The 19563-nt window shown below is 38.2% G+C and overlaps 1 protein-coding gene across 1 annotated transcript in view; it reads left to right on the forward strand.

Annotated features, from left to right (window-relative positions):
- NAA25 (N-alpha-acetyltransferase 25, NatB auxiliary subunit) overlaps positions 1 to 17391 on the forward strand; it is a 72966-nt gene extending 55575 nt beyond the window's left edge. Inside the window, exons 18-24 of the mRNA XM_046025844.1 lie at positions 1194 to 1437; positions 1853 to 1976; positions 2627 to 2692; positions 4567 to 4664; positions 6146 to 6256; positions 10040 to 10186; positions 16506 to 17391. Coding sequence (XP_045881800.1) covers positions 1194 to 1437; positions 1853 to 1976; positions 2627 to 2692; positions 4567 to 4664; positions 6146 to 6256; positions 10040 to 10186; positions 16506 to 16628 — 913 coding nt within the window. The 3' untranslated portion in view covers positions 16629 to 17391. The remainder of the gene's footprint in view (positions 1 to 1193; positions 1438 to 1852; positions 1977 to 2626; positions 2693 to 4566; positions 4665 to 6145; positions 6257 to 10039; positions 10187 to 16505) is intronic.
- Positions 17392 to 19563: the final 2172 nt, after the last annotated feature.

A 19563-nucleotide genomic window follows, 5' to 3' on the forward strand; every position in this document is an offset into this window, starting at 1 on the left:
CAGGTTTTTTTTTTTTTTTTTTTTTTTAATTTATTTATTTAACAGATAGATATCACAAGTAGGCAGAGAGGCAGGCAGGCGGGGAGCCGGGCGGGAAGCAGGCTCCCTGCTGAGCAGAGAGCCTGATGTGGGGCTCCATCCCAGGACCCTGAGATCATGACTGAGCCAAAGGCAGAGGCTTAACTCAACTGAGCCACCCAGGTGCCCCTAATGCCCCAGGTTTTTACCAGCTGGTTATGTAGGTACCCTCTGTCTATCATGTGTCAACATACCAGACTCCCAGAAGGAAAGCAGGTGTTCTCAGTAGACCATATGGTTTGTACAAACAGCCTAGGCGTAGTGAGCCACTCTTATCATTGAGGGAATGGTTGGAGTGCCAAGTTCCTAGACATTAGCTAACCGTCAGCCTTGCAAGCTGGCCCTTCTAAAGATAATAGCCTCAGGCTTGCTATGGTAACTCTTTTCTATAGACTGTCAAAAAAGTATAAATATCATGAACCCATTTTATTTGTTTAAAATATGTCAAATTATATAAATATCTTTAGTTGCAGTTTTGCTCATCTGTATTGTAAGAGTCTGAAAGGATTGATACCAAGCTTGTTAATATTGCAGGTGTTGGGGCGCCTGGGTGGCTCAGTGGGTTAAAGCCTCTGCCTTCAGCTCAGGTCATGATCCCAGGGTCCTGGGATCGGGCCCCGCATCGGGCTCTCTGCTCATCGGGAAGCCTGCTTCCTCCTCTCTCTCCCTGCCTGCCTCTCTGACTAGTTGCAATCTCTGTCTATCAAATAAATAAATAAAATCTTAAAAAAAAAAAAATTGCAGGTGTTGGTTATTAGGGTACATTTTTCTATTTTTCAGTTTTCTGTCATTTGAAATTTTTATATTGTGTATTTTGTTGAAAACGCATGATACAAAAATTTTCAACAACATTTTCAGCAAAATACATGATATGTATTTTGTTGTTATCAGAAATCTCACTGAAGCGGAAAATTGACCTGTTAGGTAGGTTAGCATTCCCTGTTTTGTTAATCCTGAATTGGGGACTTGGGTGATTGGGTTTATGCGAGATCATTCAGCTAGGAGACGAGTGCCGGGATCATTCAATGGCATCTTGACTGATCGAAGTAAAGCTTGAAAGATGTAAAGGCAACACATTGAATAAAATGGATTGTTTGGGGATATTTCTTTTTAAGGAATGTTTCTGAAGAACATAAGAAACTTTCCTTGGAGGAAGAGACCATGTGGTTAAGAATCCGTTCCTTAACACTGAGGCTGATTAGTGGACTTCCAGGTCTGAACCACCCCATGGAGCCAAGAAACTCAGAAAAGACCACTGAGAATGGTGTGTCCTCCCGGATTGATATTCTTCGTTTACTCCTTCAACAGCTGGAGGTGGCTCTGGAGACAGGAAAGCGATTCATTGAGAAGGAAGTTCAGGTATCATCAATATGTGTTCACCATCAAAGCTGCAGTAACCTAGACTGTCTTTAAAAATAGGAATTTGGGGTGGGTGAATAGTAAAGAACAGTATTTTGTCCCAGTTTATGGCACCTGTAAGAAGAAAACCTGCCTTTATAGACTTGGGAATTACAGAGGCTCTCTCACTATCCAAATTGGAGAGTGAGGAAAAGCAAAGTAGCTTTATTTGTAATGGTATATTTTTAATAGTCAACAAACTAATACAGGGTTTCTGTTTTCACCATAATGATTCAGTTGTTAGTTTAGTTAGATAGTGAATTGCAACTTAATTGCTGAAATAGACTTTTATCCAGTAGTTTTAGTCTGCTGTTTTCTTGTTCTATATAAGTTTAGATGGATTTAAAGGACATTACTTTTTCCCCTTTTTTTCCAGTATCCTTTCCTTGGTCCTGTACCTACCAGAATGGCTGGATTCTTTAGTTCTGGCTGTTCTCAGTGTCAGACCAGTTCTTTTTATCTTGTTAGTGATATTTATGAGCTGGACACCAGTGGTTTAGGTAAGTGTACATTTGCACGAGTGTATTTACTAGGCCTTTGTCTTTGAAAACTTAGTAAATGTAATAGTTCACATATTTGGACAGACTGGGAGGAGATGGAAGCTGTTCTGGAAGTGTCTAGTTTAATATCAAAGAAGGTACATTCATAGATTACGAAGTAATGTTTTAGAAATTTAAGTCTTCCGTATTTAAAATCACTTGTTATGTCCAAAAGTTGAAAAAAATCCTTAATTTGTTCAAGTATTATTGGATTTCAGATTGAATTCTTTACTAAACTTTGTGGAAATGAGTTTTTTCCTAATTTGGTGAGAATCACACATATTCCATTAATCCCCATCATCCCCCCAATCATAAGGTTTGTGGATTCTGTCTTTGAGAGTATTTGAAGCACATGGATTTTAAGTCTTCTTAGAGAATTTTAGGTATTACTTTTGAGAGAAAGGTAGTTAATGTCTCTCTTTTTCTTTTCCTTTCTTTTTCTTTGTCTCTCAGTAATGGAATTTGATGCCTTTGAGTCTTAAGAGTAAAGAAAATGTCCTTGTCCATGAGTTCCTTGCAGGTGTTGATCTTAATTCTTTTTCTCCCTAAAAAAATTAATTGAGTGGTTTTTTTTTGTTTTTGTTTTTGTTTTTGTTTTTTTTCAATTTTAGAGGATACAGTGGAGATCCAGGAGAGAGTAGAGAATAGTCTTAAGTCTTTACTAGAACAATTAAAAGGTAAGCATTCTGACTGTGGAGTCCCATATTTTATTGTCTGACAAGAACTCATTTTTTAGCAGAAAATGCAAGAGTTGCAAACAATAACTTGAAAATAATAATGTATACTTTTGGTATTTTGAAAGACTTGTTTTTAAATTTATAAAGTGTTGATTGGGGCACCTGGGTGGCTCAGTGGGTTAAGCCACTGCCTTCAGCTCAGGTCATGATCTCAGGGCCCTGGGATCAAGCTCCGCATCCAGCTCTCTGCTCAGCAGGGAGCCTGCTTCTCTTCCTCTCTCTGCCTGCCTCTCTGCCTACTTGTGATCTCTCTCTCTGTCAAATAAATAAATAAAATCTTTTTTAAAAAAAAGTGTTGATTACTAAAGTAGTCTACAACCTACTGTAAAACAGTTAGCAAGTAGGTATGGTCTTTCTTTCATTCCCAGACCTATTTCCCCAGAGGGAAATAAATACTTTTCCTTACAAGGTAAGTAACACTTTTGGGGTCTATACTCCTAGATGCCCCCTGAACAGTCTTATATGCGTGTGTGGAAATACATAGTAGTGATTTATTTTTTTAAACACATGATAAGGTTATAATACATACTTTTCATTTTTATTTTTATTTTTTTTTAAGATTTTATTTATTATTTATTTGACAGAGAGATCACAAGTAGATAGAGAGGCAGGCAGAGAGAGAGAGAGGGAAGCAGGCTCCCTGCTGGGCAGAGAGCCTGATGCAGGACTCGATCCCAGGACCCCGAGATCATGACCTGAGCCGAAGGCAGCGGCTTAACCCACTGAGCCACCCAGGCGCGCAATACATTTTATTTTAACGTTTTGTTGTCTTGAACACTTACCATGTCAGTTACATATAAGCACAGTATTAGAGCAATGTGCTGTTTATTTATGTATGCCTCACGGAGTACATAATATATTATGTACTTGAGTTAGTTATGACTATAATAATGCTGAAATGAACATTTTGGGACATAAGTATTGGGGTACTCATTTGAACATTTCCTTGGGATTAGATTCCTGGAAATGGAATTGTTTGATATAAAAGTACATAAATGCATTTCAAATCCATAAGGGTCTTTCTTTTCAAGAGCCTAAATGGTCTTTTAATTTATTGCCCAACTGAAAAATGATAATTAAAAGACAAAGATTGTGCAAATAAAACATGGTATTTATTATGAAGGTGAATTTCTATCATGCACCTTAGTCTTTTAGTCCATAATGGCCCACATTCTTTTAAATCATTCATTTGGAGTCTTCATTTTATTGTGGCAGTGGCCTATTTGTGGAAAGGTTAGCTGGTTTTTAAACTCTAGAATATATAATTTATAAGGTCACCTTTTATATTTTGAAGGCAACAGAGCAATAGTTACATGGCTTTTTAAAGAGCTGAAAATAGGGGCTCGTGGCTGGCTCAGTTGGTAGAGCCTGCAGCTTTTGATCTTGGGGTCATAATTTTGAGCCCTACCTTGGGGATAGAAACTACTTAAAAATAAAATCTTTTTTAAAAAAATAAGGTGAAAATAGATATCCTTTGTTGTTTGGTTCACTGTGGGGGGAAAAACTTTCTGGATTAATCTTTTTATATTTGCTTATTGTGCATCGTATTCCTAAAAATATCATTGAAACAAAAGCTGAACAAAACAATAAAATACTGGGGTGCCTGCGTGGCTCAGTGGGTTAAAGCCTCTGCCTTCGGCTAAGGTCATGATCTCAAGGTCCTGGGATCAAGCCCTGCATCAGGCTCTCTGCTCAGCAGGGAGCCTGCTTCCCCCTCTCTCTCTGCCTGCCTCTCTGCCTACTTGTGATTTCTCTCTGTCAAACGAATAAATAAATTAAAAAAAAAAACCAATAAAATACTTTCCTGTTTTCAGATGTCTTCAGTAGATGTAAAGGTGACCTCTTAGAAGTTAAAGATGGTAATTTGAAAACACGACCTGCTCTTTTAGAGAACCTAGTCTTCTTTGTTGAGGTATGTCTTTGTTCTCTTCCTGAGAAACTCGGTTTTCCTTTATTGAGGGAAGGATTAATTTTTTAAAAATGAACAGGTAATAGGCACCTTACACCTGTAATTTAATCCTCCACCCCTACCTTTTGTTAAGTGAAAAGCAATTTAAGTCATTTTTGAATGAGCTCCTTCCAAGCATACCAAGAAGGTTTTGTTCATAATGAGTAAAACTTGGAGTTTGCTTTACCAGTCTCTAAAAATTGCTCAGATTCACTCCAAATCTATCTGTTCTCTGTTCACTTTCCTTTTTGACTCCTCTGTTATGTATTTTAAGTTAATTCCACCAGCTTTTTATTTATTATTATTTCACCATGAATGATTTTTAAATTTTTATTAACATATATTACTTGTTTCAGGAGTACAGTTTTGTGATTCATCAGTCTTACATAATACACAGTGCTTACCACAACACATACCCTCCCCAGTGTCCATCACCCAGCCACCCCAACCAGTAGCTTTTTAAATTTGTTGTTGCTAGTCATTAATTAACTAAGATTCTGCATTATAAAGGAGAATCTGGGCACAGATTTAGCAAAACTTTCTCTGTTTTAACCAGAGGGGAAGAGGAAGATTGCAAACACTCATAATCCATTATCTTATTTTCCTCACGTTTATTTACTTTTCTCTTCCTCCTAGTCTGTTCTGGTGATTGGCAAAGTATAAGTGTCTAATACTGAACAAATCAGTAATAATTGCATGGGTATGTCCATGCACTCTGTAACAGAGAAGAAGCATGGTATAAACACCTAACTTAAAGGAGGGAAACGAGCTGACCAAGGAGAGTTCTCTGTTTTTTTGCGTTTTTGTTTTTCTTTCTTTCTTTCTTTCTTTTAAAGAGAGCATGAGTGCTTTGGGACGGGGCAGAGGGAGAGAAAGAATCTTTTTTTGTCTAAAGATTTTATTTATTTATTTGAGAGTGCAGGGAGAAGTGCAGAGGGAAAGGGAAAAGCAGACTCTGTGCTGAGCACAGAGCCTGATTTGGTGCTTGATACCGTGCCCCTCTGTGTTTAAGATTTATAGGGGAGGTACTATCTTACTGGGTTGGGAGGTGGGTGGGCAGAGGCATATTGTAAAGAACCTTTGGATTCCAGGTATAGGAATTTGGACCTCTACTTGAGTGAAAGGGATTACTTCCTGCAAGGGAGTGAAAGGAAACTGTACCAAATGTAGGATGGCTTTAGGGCTGGGAGAGCTAGAAGGGAGGATAAAGATTGAAGCAATCTTAGTATTTCAAGCAGTGTTCAGATGAAGGTCTTCTGGATCTGTGTGGTAATTGTAGAAAGTAATCTAATCTCTCTAATCTGTAGTGGAGAGCTAGAGGAGAATTTGAAGGGATTTGCATAGAACTGTCAGCAAGGATTGTTCAATCCATAACCCTTAACTGTTCCTGATAGATGTCTTGAATATAATGCTTATTGATGACTTTGCAATTTTTCCTCTTTTAGACTATTTCTATTATCCTTTGGGTGTCCAGTTACTGTGAGAGTGTCCTGCGACCATACAAATTAAATATACAGAAAAAGAAAAAGAAGAAAAAAGAAACCAGCATCATCATGGTAATAACAGAGAAAATATAACTTGGCTGCATGCTGCTTTTTCTTTTCACTGTTTTACTGCATATTATAAGAGACCTTAGAATCCTGTGTACATTCGTTTTCCCTCCCCAGCTTGTTTTTGTTTTTAAATTACACACCTATAGAAAAGCAAGAATGCTCTATCCACTTTGTTCCCATTGAACTGAACTGAGACATTTTTTCAAGGAGCCCTGCCTGGTTCTTTTATGGGGAGTGGCATTTCAAAACCAAGATGTAGATGTTAGGTGTACTGGTTGTTGATGGGGTTTCAAGTTTATGTTAGTGGAAAGAGGAAATGTATTTACACATGTAAACACTCAGAATAATTAATTCTTCGTGATACCTCCAGTTTTAGTCCAACATCACCACGTTCTCCCTTCTTTTTTTTTTTTTTTAAAGATTTTATTTATTTGACAGACAGGGATCACAAGTAGGCAGAGAAGCAGGCAGAGAGAGAGGGGGAAGCAGGCTCCCTGCTGAGCAGAGAACCCGACGTGGGGCTCGATCCCAGGACTCTGGGATCATGACCTGGGGTGAAGGCAGAGGCTTAACCCACTGAGCCACCCAGGTGTCCCTGTGTTCTCCCTTCTTTTCCTTCTCTCCTTCCAGTTTATAGCTTCCCCCCATGCCGCCCCCAGAGTTTGAACCCTGGTTCCCTATAGCATCAATGTATTTATTTCACTTGTTTTACAAGAAATACTGAACAGTTTTGGAATTACATTATTATATCATTTGCATTACTAGTTTCAATAAGCCACTAAATAAAGTTCAAATTTTTTTGCTGTTGTTCTTTGTCCTTAGAATATGTTCCAGTGGATACAAACAGTTAAGTACTCTGTAAAAACACTGGAATTAAAAATAAATTATATTATTAGTATGGTATAAATAAGATTCATTTATTTTTCTTTGTCTTCAGTTTTGGAGTATCCTCCCATCTATTGATTTAATTTTTGAATGTGTAAAACATTAACATAATTTGTGTACTTTTCATGAGGAAAGTTATTTAGGATTCATTCTCCACAGGATGTGCTGTTTTTGTTTTTTTTTTTTAAAGATTTTATTTATTTATTTGAAAGACAGAAATTACAAGTAGGCAGAGAGGGAGAGGAGGAAGCAGGCTCCCTGCTGAGCAGAGAGCCCGATGCGGGGCTCGATCCCAGGACCCTGGGATCATGACCTGAGCCTAAGGCAGAGGCTTTAACCCACTGAGCCACCCAGGTGCCCCGGATGTGCTGTTTTTTTAATGTTTGAATTTGTCCTATCATTATAAATGAGAGAGTGTTCTTCACTGTAGCAACATACAGTGACCATTGTCATTTGAAAATGTTAATGGTTTTAGTGGTAATATTGACTTCCTGCATAATTCCGTATAACAATTCAGGAATTCTTTAGATTTGACACTGCTTTGCTGGATGTTTCCATTCATTCAGAAACAAAGGGTAGTTATATTTGGATGAGGGGCTAAGTGAAGGAACCTTCTCTCCTCTTCTTTCAAGATAATTTAACAGATCATGAGTGTAAAATTTGAAAGTGTGGGTAAAAGTTTCTCTGTTAATTTCTTCTAATGAAAACCCATGTACCTAGAACATTTCGAAGAGCTTATTGGCATTTGGATTTTGGGGCTGAGGTGGTGGTGGTGGATTGTAGTTACTGCTTTTTTAATTTCTAAAACTGAGAACAGCTTTCCTATTTTCTTGATCATCAAAGTAACCTAAAGGTGTGAATAAAGTGAAGATCACTCATAGTCCCACCAGCCAGTGATCACCACTGCAAACAAACCAAAATTATGCTCTATATCGGAAACTTGTCTGTTTGTGTTTTCATTTAACAGGGTACCTTAGACACCTCTTCTGGAGATACATGGATGTATCTCATTACTTTTTTTTTTTTTAAGATTTTATTTATTCAAGGGAGAGAGAATGAGAGAAAGTACATAAACTTGCTTTACTAACTGATTGGACAGGTTTCTTGCATTTGTCTGATTTCTGAATTGTGTCACATGTTGCTGAGATTTCTTTGATATATTTTCTGTTCATATCTTTTTTTTTTAAGATTTTTATTTATTTATTTGACAGAGAGAGAGATCACAAGTGGGCAGAGAAGCAGGTAGAGAGAGAGGAGGAAGCAGGCTCCCTGCTGAGCAGAGAGCCCGATGCAGGGCTCGATCCCAGGACCCTGAGATCATGACCTGAGCTGAAGGCAGAGGATTTAACCCACTGAGGCACCCAGGCGCCCCTTCTGTTCACATCTTTGCCCAAGTTTCCTGTTGTGGTAGTAATATTTTTCCTAATGATGTATTTTAAGCTGTTGGGTTTTTTCCAGTTTTTTATTTATCTTTTAACGAGTAATTTTTTTGTCAACATAGTAATTAAGAAAAAAATTTTTAATGGTTCTTAGTTTGGTGTAATGTTTAGAAAGTCCTTTTTTTTCTTTTTAAAGATTTTATTTATTTATTTGACAGACAGAGACCACAATTAAGCAGAGAGGCAGGCAGAGAGAGAGGAGGAAGCAGGCTCCCCACTGAGCAGAGAGCCCAATGTGGGGCTTGATCCCAGAACCCTGGGACCACGACCCGAGCCGAAGGCAGAGGCTTTAACCCACTGAGCCACTCAGGCGCCCCTGGGAAGTCCTTTCCAATTTATTACACAAGCCATTAACTAAATTTTCTTCTGGTGCTTTAGTGGATTTTTAAAACTTAGGTATTTACTCTGTTTGGAATTTATTTTGGTACTTACTTTTTATTTTGTTTATTTTTTAAAAAGATTTCATCCCCTGGTTGGGTCACTTGGTTAAGTAAGTATTTAACTCTTGTTTTCAGCTCAAGTCATGATATCATGGGTTATTGGGCTTTGTGCTCATTGGAGAGTCTGCTTGAGATTTTCTCCCTCTGCCCTTATCCCTGCTCATGTGCTTGTGCTCTCTCTCTCTCTTTCCCTCAAATAAATAAATGTTTTTAAAAAATTATTTTTAAGTCATCCCTACACCCAAGGTAGGCATCCCTACACCCAACTTAAGACCACAAGCCCCAAGGTCAAGAGTTGCATGCTCTACTGACTGAGCCAGCCCGGTGCTCCTGTTTTATAATTTCAAATGTCTCCCAAGTTATCTCAGTACCATTCATCCACTGGAAACCACTGTTCTGAGATGTTACCATTTAAATTCCCTTATACTCTTTGGTTTATCTTGGGACTTGTTTTCTTTCACTTTTTATCAGTTCATTTATATACCAGTACTGTCTGGATTTCATGTAGCTTTATAATATACCCTCATATATATGAGGGCAAGTTCCCCTTAACTGCTATTTTTCAGAATTTTTGTGACTGTTGTTACCCATTATTTTTTCTGTTGGAACTTAAAAAACTCTATTTCTGTTATTAATATTAGAGGAAATCTCAAAGACATATAGAGAAGAAATGAAACTTTGGTTCCTCTCATCTTCTTTAGTGTTCCAGAAGATTCTCAGCCTGAAGTTGAGTAATGACCACCTAAGATACTTTCTCTTGGTTTTTCCATCTCCAGTTCCTAGAGAGAATAAGCCCCATTTAAAAAAAAAATGCTTGTCATTGTTCCTGAGTTAAGCATTATTGGTACTAATTAAATTTACCTTGATTTGAGAGACTGTCTTAATATCCAAAATTATATCCATCCTCGTTACTGTTAATAGCATTAAGTAATACTGTAGCATGAAGTTAATATAGCTTATGAGATGTAAGCAAAGGAAATATGTTTGATAATCTTTCATCTTTTTAAAAATCTTTTTTCCAGCCACCTGTCTTCACCAGTTTCCAAGACTATGTTACTGGGCTTCAGACTTTAATTTCCAACGTTGTGGATCATATTAAAGGGCTTGAAACACATCTAATTGCACTTAAACTTGAAGAACTTATTTTAGAAGATACTTCTCTCTCACTGGTAAGGGACTGTAGGTGTTCACCAATAAGTTATTTGTAGATACTCAAGTGTTCCTTACTTTATCACAAGGATAAGTTAATTTCCGTTCATCATCTGCTCCATGTAAAACTTGTGATTGGAAGGTGGCTGGCAGCAGTTTTTTGTTGTGTCGTTGGTGGTGGTGATTTCCCCTCTGTCTTCACTTCTCCCCATCCCATACCTTCTTTCTGTGCATTTTTGGGGTTGTTCCTTTGCTGTGAATACTGATGATTAGTTAATGAGGAGTACAATTAGAACTGTCCCTGTTGTGAGCACCAGAGGAAACCAGCCATTGAGATCCAGGGATAGTCTCCTTGAGTGAATAGTTACCTCCTGCTGGGTTCGCTGGTTTCTTTGCCACCCCAGCAGTTATGAGCTGAAAAAGAGATGCTGGACATCATAAATAATTAATGTCAGTAATAATTAGGCTGGAGAGTAAGCCAGTCAAAAGGGGGAATAGAGCCAAGCATGGAATCAAGGGTACCACTCATCAGACTTCTCTTGGTAATTACTATAGGCTAGTTTCTTAAAAATTTGTTAGCAAAAAAAAAAAAAAAAAAAAAAATTTGTTAGCAAAATCCTTATAAAGTCTTGCCTTTAGGATATGTATTCTTTTAAAAAATGAACTAAGTAAACTTTCAGTCTGAAATGATTGAAGATTTAATGGTGTCAAGTGAATTAACATTCATCAGTCCTAGTTGCTCTAGTGATGAAACTTCAGTTGTGAGGGAATGCTCCCTTGAGCAGTTCGTCTGACCTGAGCCTCTGCTAGTGAGGGAGCTCATCCACTAATGAGAGCAGCCATCATTTCCAGCCCCAAACCTTCCCCAGGGAGGAGAGGGAATGGAATATTGCTTGGCACACCAGCTTTAAAAGATTATAAGCCCCTCTTCTGTAAAGCTTCAACACAGAGCTATTAACAAGGGGCTTACTAGGGCGCCTGGGTGGCTCAGTGGGTTAAAGCCTCTACCTTCGGCTCAGGTCATGATCTCAGGGTCCTGGGAGCCTGCTTCTCTCTCTCTCTCTGCCTGCTTCTCTGCCTACTTGTGATCGCTCTGTGTCAAATAAATAAATAAAATTTAAAAACAACAACAACAACAACATCAAAAAAACAAGGGACTTACTGTGGGAAGAGGCTCAGAGCCTTAAATAACATTTCCAAAGGCTGGTTAAAGAAAGCAAATGTGTTCAGAGGTGAAACTAGAAGTTTGGTTTTAGACAGTTGTCTTTCCTATATATACATTAGAACGAACATAGACTTCAGTGGTATATAGGACTAATTGATGGATTAATTCTTTAGTATTTTTGTTTTATTTATTTACTCTTTCTTTTTTCAAGCTTTACAATGTATTGGGTTTGCTTTTTTTTTTTTTTTTTTTTTTTAAATTTGTTTATTTGACAGAGCGAGATCACAAATAGGCAGAAAGGCAGGCCAGAAGCAGGCTGAGCAGAGAGCCCAATGCGGGGCTCGATCACAGGACCCTGGGATCATGACCTGAGCCGAAGGCAGAGGCTTTAACCCACTGAGCCACCCAGGCGCCGCCCCTATAGTGTATTGTTTTAAAAAGTAAAATAAGTTTATGGTAAAAAAAAATGTGGCATAAATAAAGACTATAGATTGAAATGTCTTCCTCTCATCCTAATACATTTCCTAGTTCCGTTTCCAAGAAGGAACCTTTGTTGTTGGTAGTTTCTTGTACAATCTTCCTGAGTTCAATAACCCAGCCTCAAGCTATGTCTCTTTCCTTCCCCCACAACCTTTTACTTTTAAACGCAAATGATAACATACTATACATTGGTGGGGTTTTTTTGTACTGTCTAGATTATTACATGTGAGTACTTACGTACTTTAGTCTTCTTAATGCTTCTATAGTGTTTCGTTCTTTCTTTACACACAAAATGTATGTTTAAGAGAATTAGAAAATAGAGAATAGCACCTCTCATTTCTCAGCCCCAGCTAAGTTCCAGTCTCATCATCCAGAACTGTTCCCACCTCTTCTCTTCTCTATTCCTAGAACACATTTGTATCTGCCAACTAGCCTTTATGCTTCTGGGCACTTGGGAAGCCAGTAAAGGCCTGGTAATTGAATCCTTGAGAAATAGGTACATTCTAGCTAGGGTTTTAGCCTTCTACCTCCTGCTTGCACACCATTCTGAAAGAAGAGATACTTGGTGGTCCATTTGGAACACTTATTTACATATGGAGAAATATGGTAATTAGCGGCAGATTTTGAGCCATTCAGCTTTTTAGGACAAACCCAAACTTACTCTCTGGTCCAAACTCTTATCCCCTTTCCTGAATACTGTAGAATAATAAAAACTTAAAATTATAGTATCTATTAAAAAAAAAATCTTAGGGATGCTTAGGGGGCTGTCAGTTAAGCATCAAGTCATGATCCCAGGGTCCTAGGATTGAGCCCATGTTGGGCTTTCTGCTCAGCAGGGAGCCTGGTTCTCCCTCTGCCTGCCACTCCTTCTGCTTGTGTCCGCTCGCTCGCTCTCCCTCTGACAAATAAAATCTTTTTTTTTTTTTAAAGATTTTATTTATTTATTTGACAGACAGAGATCACAAGTAGGCAGAGAGAGAGGAGGAAGCAGGCTCCCTGCTTAGTGAGAAGCCTGCTTCACCCTCTCCCACTCTCCTTCTTATGTTCCCTGTCTTGCTGTGTCTCTCTCTATGTCAAATAAATAAAAATTTATTAAAAAAAAAAAAAAAGGACCTGCCTGTAACTGGAAAATAGTATGGCATTTCCTCAGAAAGTTGAAAATAGAGCTACCCTAACCCCCAGCATTTGCACTACTGGGTATTTATCCAAAGGATGCAAACACAGTGATCTGAAAGGGCACCTACACCCCAGTGTTTATATTAGTAATGTCCACAATGGCCAAACTATGGAAAGAGCCCAGATGTCCATCAAGAGATGAATGGATAAGAAAGGAGTGGTATAGCTATATAATGGAATACTACTCAGCCATCAAAAAAATTGAAATCTTGCCATTTGCAGCTATGTGGATGGAACCAGAGGTATTAATGCTAAATAAAATAAGTCAGTCAGAGAAAGGCAATATATAAGCTCACTCATATGTGGAATTTAAGAAACAAAACAGAGGACCATAGGGGAAGTGAGGGAAAAATAAGACAAAATCAGAGAGGGAGACAAACCATAGGAGGCTCTTAATCATAGGAAATGAACTAAGGGTTGCTGGAGGGGCGGTGGGTGGGTGGGAGGGTAGGGTAAGTGGTGGTAGACATTAAGGGAGGGGACGTGATGCAATGAGCACTGGGTGTTATATAAGACATGATCACTGAACTCTACCTCTGAAACTAATAATACACTATATGTTAATTTGAAAAAAAGACATGGCTGTAGAGAGATGCATACAAATTAATTTGGAGATAGGATAGAGGCACAAAAACTGAGCGAGTCAAAAAGAGCCTTACCAGAGATGCGGCATTTAAGGATTAATAAGTTTTCAGTAGGTAGACCAGAATGGATGAAAGGAATCCAAAGCAGAAAGAGGCAGATAAAAGCTGGAGGCAGAAAGGTGAATTGTGTGTGGACACCATAAGTGAGTTGGCAGAGCTGGAGCACATGATATGTGGGAAGGACTGTCCAGTACAAAGATGACAGGCACAGTAGCCCGCTGTTGCTGGTTGTATGGTTGTTGTTAAAGGATCTGTGCATTCTGATGTGAGGAATAAGATTTCTCATTTTGAGTATTTGTTCTGAAGGTTATCTTTAACTTTGGGGTACTGTGGATTTTTCAAGACTTAACTCTGTCCTCATTTTTTTTTTTTTTAAGGTTTTATTTATTTGGGCACTTGGGTGGCTCTGTCAGATGAGCCTCTGCCTTCAGCTTAGGTCATGATCTCAAGGTCCTAGGATCGAGCCTTGCATTGGGCTCCCTGCTCCGTGGGGAGTCTGCTTCTCCCTCTGCCTCTGCCTGCTGCTTCCCCTACTTGTGCTCGCTTGCTCTATCAAATAAATAAAATCTTAAAAAAAAAAAAAGATTTTGTTTATTTGAGAGAGAGAGCATGAGCAAAGGGGAGGAAGAGAGAGAGGAGCAGACTCCCCACTGAGCAGGAAGCCCGACTTGGGGCTCAGTCCCAGGACCCTTAGATCATGACCTGAGCTGAAAGCAGAAACTTAACTGACTGAGACACCCAGGTGTCCCTCTTTTTTTTTTTTTTTTTTAAAGATTTATTTATTTGAGAGAGAGTAAGCATGTGTGATAGTTGCGGGGAGGGGCAGCGGGAGAGAATCTCAAGCAGACTCCCCGCAGAGTCTAACACAGAGCTTGATCTCACAATCCTGAGATCATGACTTGAGCTGAAACCAAGAGTCAGATGCTTAACTGACTAACCCACCCTGGTGTCTCATCCTCATCTTTGACCTGGGAAGTCACTTAACCTTTCTAACCCTCAGTTTCTTTATCTGTATCGGTATCAAATTCTTTTATAGGATTATAGTGAAGATTACATGAAACAATTATGGAGGGGGTATGGGAGGATGGGGTATTTAATTGCCTATTTTTTACTGAAGTCGTAATACCTGTAATATACTGAGCAGGACCAACTACCAAATGTAGGATCCATATAGTGCTGGCTGCTTGTCTTTTGGGTGAAAAATTTTTTTTCTTCAATTTCCACTAGGTTTACTTCTTTTTTCCTTCCTCCTTCCTTTCTAAACTTGAAATACTATGCATAAGGCCTCTGAACTACCACCTCTAGTCATAGTCCTTTTTCCTCTTCTCTGGGTGTATCCACTGAAACTGGTTGTGTGCCAAGAACTTTTTTTTTTTTTTAAGATTTTACTTATTTATTTAATATTTTACTTACTTACTTGAGAGATAGAATGAGAGAGAGAGCATGGTGGAGGGGGTCAGAGGGAGAAGCAGACTCCCTGCAAAGCAGGAAGCCCAATGCAGGACTCGATCCTGGGACTCCAGGATCATGACCTGAGCTGAAGGCAGTGGCTCAACCAACTGAGCCACCCAGGTGCCCCAAGCCAAGACCTTTTATGTTAATTTAAAATGTACTGTAATAGCTGCTACGTTTTTGAAAGTAAATGATACACTCTGTTTTATACTGAAACTTAGCTTGCTTTTCTGCTTAACCTTATATTCATGAGATTTGTTCAGGCTAATGCTGTTCTTTTAAACAACTATATGGTGTTCAGCATATGAATGGATCATAGCCATTGAGTATTGTAGGTTGTTTATGTACACTTACTTTTACTACAGTCCTGAATAAAGTGTATTTTACATACCTTCTCTACTAATGCACATGTGTACTTCCAAGGTAGACGAAGTCTCAAGATAATATCGTTTGGCCATAAGGTGTGCTTCCCTGGTTTCTTCAGGGCTTTGCAACACTGCTAACTTCATGTAACCATAATCAGTTCTCAGCCAACCTCCTTTCGATGTTTGAACACTCCATCCCTTTATTTTTTGTAGTCTCTATTACAAGTCAAGTATGTAGCACATATTTGAGGAAGTCTGGGAAAGCTTTGTTATTTTTTAGCTGTTTGGTCTCTGGAACCCATGGTCTTTGTCAGTATAGAGAGACACTTATCAATATTGTAACCAGAAAAGTTGGCAAAGGTAAAAGGTAAATTTGATGCCTTTAAGAAGTGGCTCTGATAATGTCCAAATTAATAATTTCTACTTTTGTTTTATGATGAAATAATCAGAAATCTTAATTTTTCTGTTTTGTACAGCTCAAAACAAAATAGTAGTGATTTTATATCCAGACTTCTTAGTAATAATTTTCTACCTTTTTAATTTTTTTTTAAAGATTTTATCTATTTGGCAGAGAGAGAGCGAGAGCAGTTAACACAAGCAGGGGAGTGGGAGAAGGAGAGGCAGGCTTCCTGCAGAACAGGGAGTCTGATGCGGGGCTCGATTCCAGGACCCTGGGATCATGACCTGAGTCGAAAGTAGACGCTTAATGGCTGAGCCACCCAGGCGTCCCTCTACCTTTTTTTCTGGATGAACATTAATAATCAGAAATCTCAGTTTTTTTGATTTTGTATAACTTAAAACAGAGTACTGGTGAAAGAATTGAAATAATGATGCTAAAGCAATAGGGTGTCCGTGAAAATCACGTGGAAAAATACCCATCTGTGATGAGCTTTAAGCCTTCTTTGCATATTATGAAATTGAAAATGACCCATTGTATTCTGATGGAGCTTGCTGTGAGACTAAAGGTAATGGTAGTTTTTATTTCCGTGAGAGGAACTATAATCTATCTGAGGGAATGCTTTCAGTCCAAGACCACTAATTCTTATCTTCTTTGTAGGAAGAGAGAAAATTTTCAAAGACGGTGCAAGGGAAGGTGCAGAGCAGTTATCTACACTCACTTCTGGAAATCGGAGAGCTGCTGAAAAAAAGACTGGAGACCACAAAGAAACTAAAAATTTAAGGAAGTGGGAACCACAGGCACCAGTGACTCTATACCAGAAAATGTATCATCTTCCCAGGCAAAAGCTCCATCTGGTTGACCATCATTTTAATCCAGAACTTCCTCATAAAATGCATGAAGGACTTTGATTGTGAATTAATTTTTTAGGTATTAAATGTATACAATTGATTAAATTATTGTATATAAATCAGAAGCAGGACCCTCATGTGGGTTTGACCACTTTTTATACATGTTCATATGCATATGGCAGCCACAAGAGAACCCCACTTTTCTTCTTTCCTCCCATCACCAGAAACATCTGGTGGGTGGGTGGGGGTCCTATAAAAGCAGCAATAGAAGTTAAGCATAAAGCATTGACCTCAGAGCAGCTGAATGGCCCTACCATTATCATAGTGGGTGTTTGGTCTGGTCCTTGAGCCTTAGGAAGCAGAAAGCAGAAGTAGGGGGACCATGACTGGGAGCAGGCCCTCTTTCCACATTAGTTCAGTTTTGAGGCTTCCTCAGCTGCTTGGCTCCCACAGAACCCAAAGCAGGTACCCAAAGGGCCTCAGATGAAATTTGGCATAAGCACCTGTCACTGAAGAGCGCCACTCAGATGACCATAGGCACTCATTTTTTGGCTTAATAGTCCAGTAGCCAAGAAATCCCCATCCTAGCTCCTGTGAGAGTTAAATCACAGATAGGCTTGTGTTAACTTACACCATATGGAAGGGAAAGCAGTGCAGACCACTTATGAGCCTGCTAAGGACTAGCTTGCTGTCTTTCATCCACCCTTAGGAAAGATGGGAATCACTGTTTTAAAGAGACGTGTACATAATTTATGCAGGCAAGTCTGATACCAATGTCATTGGTTTTGTGAGATATATATATATATGTATATGCTTTTACATATATATTTTTCAAGCACACAAACACACACGTGTGTGTGTGTTTGTGTGCTTGAAAATAAAGATTTAATACTTTAGTGTTTTTTAAGTGGGGGGTTTGGGGAGGAAGGAAGGAATGTATATTATGGACTTAACTTAGGTTTTAAGTTTTAGGCTGGCAAAAGAAATGTTATCCATTGGGTTTGACGTTTGGTCTGCTTTCTTCAAACTTGAGAATTACACCAGGATGGTGTTTACATTGTTCACCTGGAGCTCCCTATGACTATAGCTTCAGAGGTTGATCTAACAGAAAAGATAACATTGCTCTTGAAAACGTTATACAGTTTATACAGTTGCTTTGATACCTTTTTGTGTTTGAATCTGTGCTTCTGTTTTTGGTTTTCATTACTCAAACACCATTAAAGTTAGTAATTCTGTAAGAGCAAAGATACGAGTTTGATGAGAAAATTCAAGCATCTGATGGAGGGTTGATTGGTCTTAAAGACCTTACGGTTCCTTGTCTACTCACTTCTCCAGTGAAATGTGATACTTTTTTCTTTTAAAAGGAAACAAAAGAGAGCTTGGAAAATCTCTGTATTCAAAACAATTGCATTTTGTCCCTTCATCGTGACTTTCTTAGATTCACAGTTTGATAGAGTGATTAGTAACTGCTTGAACTTCCAAGGAAAATTTTAAGAAAATTACTATTATCTGTTCAAAATAAGACTTGCTGGAAATCCTGGTCCATCAAGTAATTCCAAGAAGTTATTTTTTAGTGTAAGTTGTTATCCACAGCCATCATACCCCGTCCGAAAAGGAAGAACTGCCTTGAACAAGATGAATTGAAAATTCTAATTAATTCCAAATCTAATTTAATGACAACATAATTTCATAAAACTATTGCCTATTTAGATGGAACTTGGTGTGTGTATGAGGGTGGGGGTATGTGTGTATGGCATGTGTTCTTGAAATGATGTTTCTCTGAATATCCAAAAATACTGTACATAGAAATGCTCTATGAAACAAGTCTTCAGCTGACCATGGTCAATCTAGCATATGTGTGCTCAGTGAGCTGGCTTTGGTCCTCAGGGACAGTGCTTGACTCCAGTGGTCTACCTAACTAGTCTTTTGCCTAGGGACACCCAGGACCTCTCCTGGTTTTAGTGACAAATAATGTTAGGACGTGAGGTTATGCTTCCTTTGTTACTTGCTGACTTTCCTACTAAATGTAGCATTTCAATTAGATCCAACCTCTTACATTTTGAGAGAATTGTAAAAAGAATGAAATTATGCAGAGATGCCCAATATCTTTTATTGATCTGTTCTTTTGGAAACCGTTATGCACTATAAATTGTGTACAGTTTAAAATTTTATATATATATACACATATATATATAAAATTTACATGAGTAAAAAGCACCCTCCAGCAATTGTATGTCATTGGTATTTGAAGAGAATTCCCAAATAACCCATTGCTGCTGCTGCTGTTTTTGGTTTGTGTGGGTTTTTTTTTGTTGTTGTTGTGTTTGTTTTTGTGTGGTAAATTGATATTTAAAAAAAAAAAAGAAAGAAAAACACGACTACTGTTTACAGACTGAAAAATTACTGCTTTTTATACTACTGAGATCCTAAGTTAAGATTCTCCAAAGCAAACATTTGGTTTAAATCATTTATCTGATGTGGATAAAGCATATAGAAATTTTTAGTGTTCTTCACATAATGGAAAATGTACAAATGCCTAGCTGTGTTGCCCATCAATTTTGTATATTTTCATAATTTTAATTGTTCAAAATTGCATTATATTTTGCAATCACTATGTTCAACCTGGATTTGTCTTTCATTTAAACTTTTAATATAAAAAGGGGTTTCAATGTATCTATGGCCTTGTTATTGAAACTCTTCCTACTTATTTGATATCATTTATTAATATGGGAAGTATATATTCTTCTTCAGAACTTAGTGAAACGTACATAGCCAATTAAATTAGATGGGTTGATTTATTTATTTATTTTAGATTTTTAAAATTTATTTGACAGATCACAAGCGGGCAGAGAGGCAGGCAGAGACAG

Source organism: Meles meles, chromosome 12 (genome assembly GCF_922984935.1).
Source record: "Meles meles chromosome 12, mMelMel3.1 paternal haplotype, whole genome shotgun sequence".
In the NCBI taxonomy this organism is placed as follows: Eukaryota; Metazoa; Chordata; class Mammalia; order Carnivora; family Mustelidae; genus Meles; species Meles meles.